Source organism: Merops nubicus, unplaced genomic scaffold (assembly GCF_000691845.1).
Source record: "Merops nubicus isolate BGI_N331 unplaced genomic scaffold, ASM69184v1 scaffold24301, whole genome shotgun sequence".
NCBI lineage: Eukaryota > Metazoa > Chordata > Aves > Coraciiformes > Meropidae > Merops > Merops nubicus.
In genome coordinates, this window is record NW_008590628.1 from 10,650 (window position 1) to 14,511 (window position 3,862).

Below are 3,862 nucleotides of genomic sequence, written 5' to 3' on the forward strand. Positions count from 1 at the left end.
GGTGTTAGTTAATTTAATGGTGCACACCTGAATATTGTTGCATTCCTTAAAGCCACATGATTTCCTGCCCTATATAAACCCTAAGTGAGCTGAGGGAGAGGAAGAGTGAGGGAGGATTTGGGTGTTGGTTTTTTGTCCTCCCCACTTTATATGGTTGGTGTGGGTTCTTGTAGTCTTTGATCTGTTCTCTTGGTGAGTCCTTGTAAGGCAGATCTCAGGTTTTCCACAGCTCTGGGCTGAGAAGGTAATGTGCTCTTCAGTCTATATCTAAGACCTATGTAATTGGCAGTTGTTGGCTGATTGTTATATAACAAATACTGTGTTTTAAACTTCTGATTTTATACTCTGCCAATTTTCTTAGTGTGATTGCCTTCTAGTACTGCATTAAATTGGTTTTGCTACCCAGAACTAAATTTATCAGTTGTTTGGCAGTTGGGCTTATCTTGGCTCTCTCTGTCGTGGCTTATGCAGTTTTTGCAGTGTTTGTTCTTGGAACTCCATAGTACCTTAATGCTATTAAATCTTTCTAGTGTAGTGTCTCCTCTCTGCTGATGATTATCCAACTGCTAAAGTACCTTGTGCACTTCAATTTAAAATGAAAGATGAAATTGCTGCCACAGTCTTCTTCATTACAAGGCTAGTGAAAAGGGAAGACAAGCTGAGCAAGCATAAAATGGAAGAATTTGCAGCTAGGCTGACAACAATACTGTTTGAGAAGTATAAGAATCACTGGTACTTGGACAATCCATCTAGAGGACAAGCTTTCAGGTAAGAGGACCCTAAGTAGAAAAGGGGGAATGGGGCCTTTACATAACATTTAAGATGCAGTGAGTACACTTTCAGTGCTTGGAGCTCTTTAAATTGGAAGTAAGTGATGCAATAACTGAAAGAGAATGGTTATCCCTTAAGCTTGAAGGCAGCAATGTCATTAACTGGTAAAGATTTACCTATTTTGAAAGTGGGTTTCCAACATGTACCTGGGTAGGTATGACCAGGGAGCTGAGATGGAAATCTTAAGGCAATATGCATAAAGTGTCTCCAGTAGCCTTCTGAATTCTGGATTTTAATGCAGAATTCATGTGGCCTGAAGTGAATTAGTGGAGTTGTTGTTGCTGCTTTGAATTATCTTAATTACCAAGTTGCTGCATTATGTGTTTAAAAACTAACAAAATCTTCTTTGGGTTTATAAAGCAGCTTGTTAGGCTAACTTGCTGGTTGGGGCTGTAAGTGACCTTGCATCATCAGGCCAAATGTGTTGAGAAAATAAACACTTAACTGCAGTGTACTTCTGTATGAGCAGAACCTGCCAAGCTGCAGTGACACCCCAAATCCACCTGCACTTTGTTCTCCTCTAGGTGTATAAGGATAAACAAACATCAGACAAGAGATCCACTACTGGAGCAAGCCTGTGTGGAGAGTCGTGTGGACTTCAATAAGCTTGGTTTGCCAAAAGAGATGACACTGTGGGTTGACCCATTTGAGGTGTGTTGCAGGTGAGTTGAAAAGCTGTGTCCAGCCTTGTGTGGACCTGATCCCCTCCCAGCCTGTCCCTAGAGTCTGGGGGTGTCCTGACTCACTGGTGTCAGCTGGGTACTAGCAGATGTCCATGCTGCCTTACACCAACACCATCCCTTTCAGGTATGGGGAGAAGAACAGGCCCTTCACAATTGCCCACTTTGAAGGGGAGGAGAACCCAGAGCTTCCTCAGCAGATCAGCTCTGCTGTTGACAGAGCAGCTCTAGACTATCATTCGGGTGTTTCCTCGGATGAGGAGAGCTTCAGCAAGGAGCCAAAAGCTATCCCCACTGTCAGCAATCCTAACAGTGTCTACCAGGTAAGCATGGGGAATGGCATGTGGCTTTCAGTGGGAGCTAGCACCCACTCTCTAGGTCACCTCCTGAAGGAAGGCAATATATTTACAACTCATGGACAGATTTTTCTCATCTTTCCCAACTACTTTAATATTTTCTCCTTTCTCACTGTCTAGTTCAGTGACTACTGCAAGACACCCATTCAGCCGTGGTCTCAGTATCTTCATAGGAAGACATATATGTCTGATGGCTCCTACTATGCCCAGCACAGGGGTTACAAAGTCTGCAGGCCAACAGCTGGGTTCACAGGACCGCGTGTTGACAGATACCACTGGATCAACACCAAGCGGTAGATCTGTGGCTGCACCTACCTGGCACAGGCTGTAGCATCACTGAGCTATGGGGTGGAGGCTGGCACTGCAAAGTTTCATTAAAAACAAAGCACTTACTGTCTAATCTGTCTTACTTTGTACATGTGAAACTTTGGGGTTTTATTATGACCTTTTAAATGTTTTATTGATGTTAACGTAAGATTGAAAATGAATGTGAGACTCTACTTGTAAAGTCAAAAAGGATATGCATATATCAATAAATCTACACGTGGTTTCTTTTTAAAGGTGTCTGACCTGATATCAGTGCCCTGGAGGGAGTTAAAGCTTTTTGGTGAAAATGGAAGCAAGCTGAGGAAGATAAAAACATCCTCTAAATTGCTTTGAATGAGTCTGCTCTGGTTTTTTGGGTAAAGGTAGTAAGGGAAATGGTACTGTGAGCAAAAGATCTACATATTATGAGCAGAATCATCTCTGTGGTTCCCCTTGAGTGAAGCTCTGGCATATGTAGCTGTGAAAGACTGCTTTGGGGCTCCAGATTGACTTTTCCTTCCATACTATAGCTTACTTCACAGAAGAACACAGCCTCCTTGGCAAGAGAGGGATGAGTATGTGATGGTGTAGCTTCTCCCAGCTGTAAGTTAACACACAACCTCCTAGAATGATGGAGCTGTGATCTCTAAGGGTGTCTAGCCTGTCAGTTTGCCAATAGAAGCTTTTTTTCATAGCTCTGAACAACTGGAGTGATCTTCTGGTGAGTCCAGATCTCCAGACAGTCACTTACTCCATCTCTGCTTGCTGAATAAACTGTGGGGCACAAGGGTTACAGAAGTGATGTCAATAGCTTCTGTCTTGTGGTTAATTTGGTTAAAGTGCTGAAGAAACGTGTTTGTCAAAACTTGACACCTTCTGTAAGTACCTGTGGTTGTCACTTCAGCCATTTCTACTTGCTGCAGTCCAACTGTTCTTACCTAGTAAGCAGTTATGAGAGGGGAAGAATTTTGTCTTGTAAAAGCTGACAACTAGGAGCCAGTTCAAGCCTGCAGGGCTACAGGTATAATAGAGAATTAAAACTATAGTAAGGTTTTAGTTAATGTTGTAGTAGGTGTGAAAAGCAAACATTTAGTGTCAAGCCATAGGTGCTCCAGCTCTGTCCTAGCTTGCCTTTCATATACTGTAATTCAGAAGCAGAATTTCCAACATAAACTTACACTGTTAACAGCTTAATCACTTAACTATAATCAGTTGTGGCTTTTTTCCTAGGAAGATAAATTCTTGCCAAGCTTAAGAGCAGGGCTAGTCTTGGACAGTGCAGGACCTGTGTTCCTGTATGGGTGGTACTGCAGAGCAGCTGGAATAGTGACTTCAGAATAAGTAGATGGGCTGGATAAGTTGCTTCCAGTGCTGCTTTCAGCATCCTCTTGCTCTTGGTATGTTGTGTAGATAGTTACTGGAGTTGATTATAGCTGTACCTTTCACTGTCTAAAAGTCAGAAGTAAAATATAACTAGGAGCTTGTGCCTACAGAGACTTCAGAACATGGAATGATAGGTTAGTTGGAAAAATTGTGTTTTAACACTAAACAGACTTATGAGTAATGGTGTACTTCTCATCTTTTTGCCTTTTTTTTTCTCTGTTGTCTTTTCACCACATAGATATAGCCAGAAATATCAGCTGCTTAGGCTAAACACTTGTAGTTTAAATCACTATATGGCTTTCAGTC

The 3,862-nt window shown here is 42.1% G+C and overlaps 1 protein-coding gene across 1 annotated transcript; it reads left to right on the forward strand.

Annotated features, from left to right (window-relative positions):
* The first annotated feature begins 595 nt into the window (after nucleotides 1–595).
* BTG4 (B-cell translocation gene 4) lies at nucleotides 596–2,164 on the forward strand. The gene is made up of 4 exons (XM_008950024.1): nucleotides 596–768; nucleotides 1,356–1,493; nucleotides 1,639–1,834; nucleotides 1,988–2,164. Exons 1-4 carry the CDS (start codon nucleotides 596–598, stop codon nucleotides 2,162–2,164), a joined length of 684 nt encoding a protein of 227 aa, XP_008948272.1.
* The last annotated feature ends 1,698 nt before the right edge of the window (nucleotides 2,165–3,862 follow it).

What these genes read in the sequence shown, in the direction of transcription:
- BTG4 (XM_008950024.1), top strand. Translation starts at nt 596, where the DNA reads ATGAAAGATGAAATTGCTGCCACAGTCTTCTTCATTACAAGGCTAGTG. An exon ending in TCTAGAGGACAAGCTTTCAG is followed by an intron (nt 769 to 1,355) that starts GTAAGAGGACCC and finishes GTTCTCCTCTAG; the next exon opens with GTGTATAAGGATAAACAAAC. An exon ending in CCATTTGAGGTGTGTTGCAG is followed by an intron (nt 1,494 to 1,638) that starts GTGAGTTGAAAA and finishes CATCCCTTTCAG; the next exon opens with GTATGGGGAGAAGAACAGGC.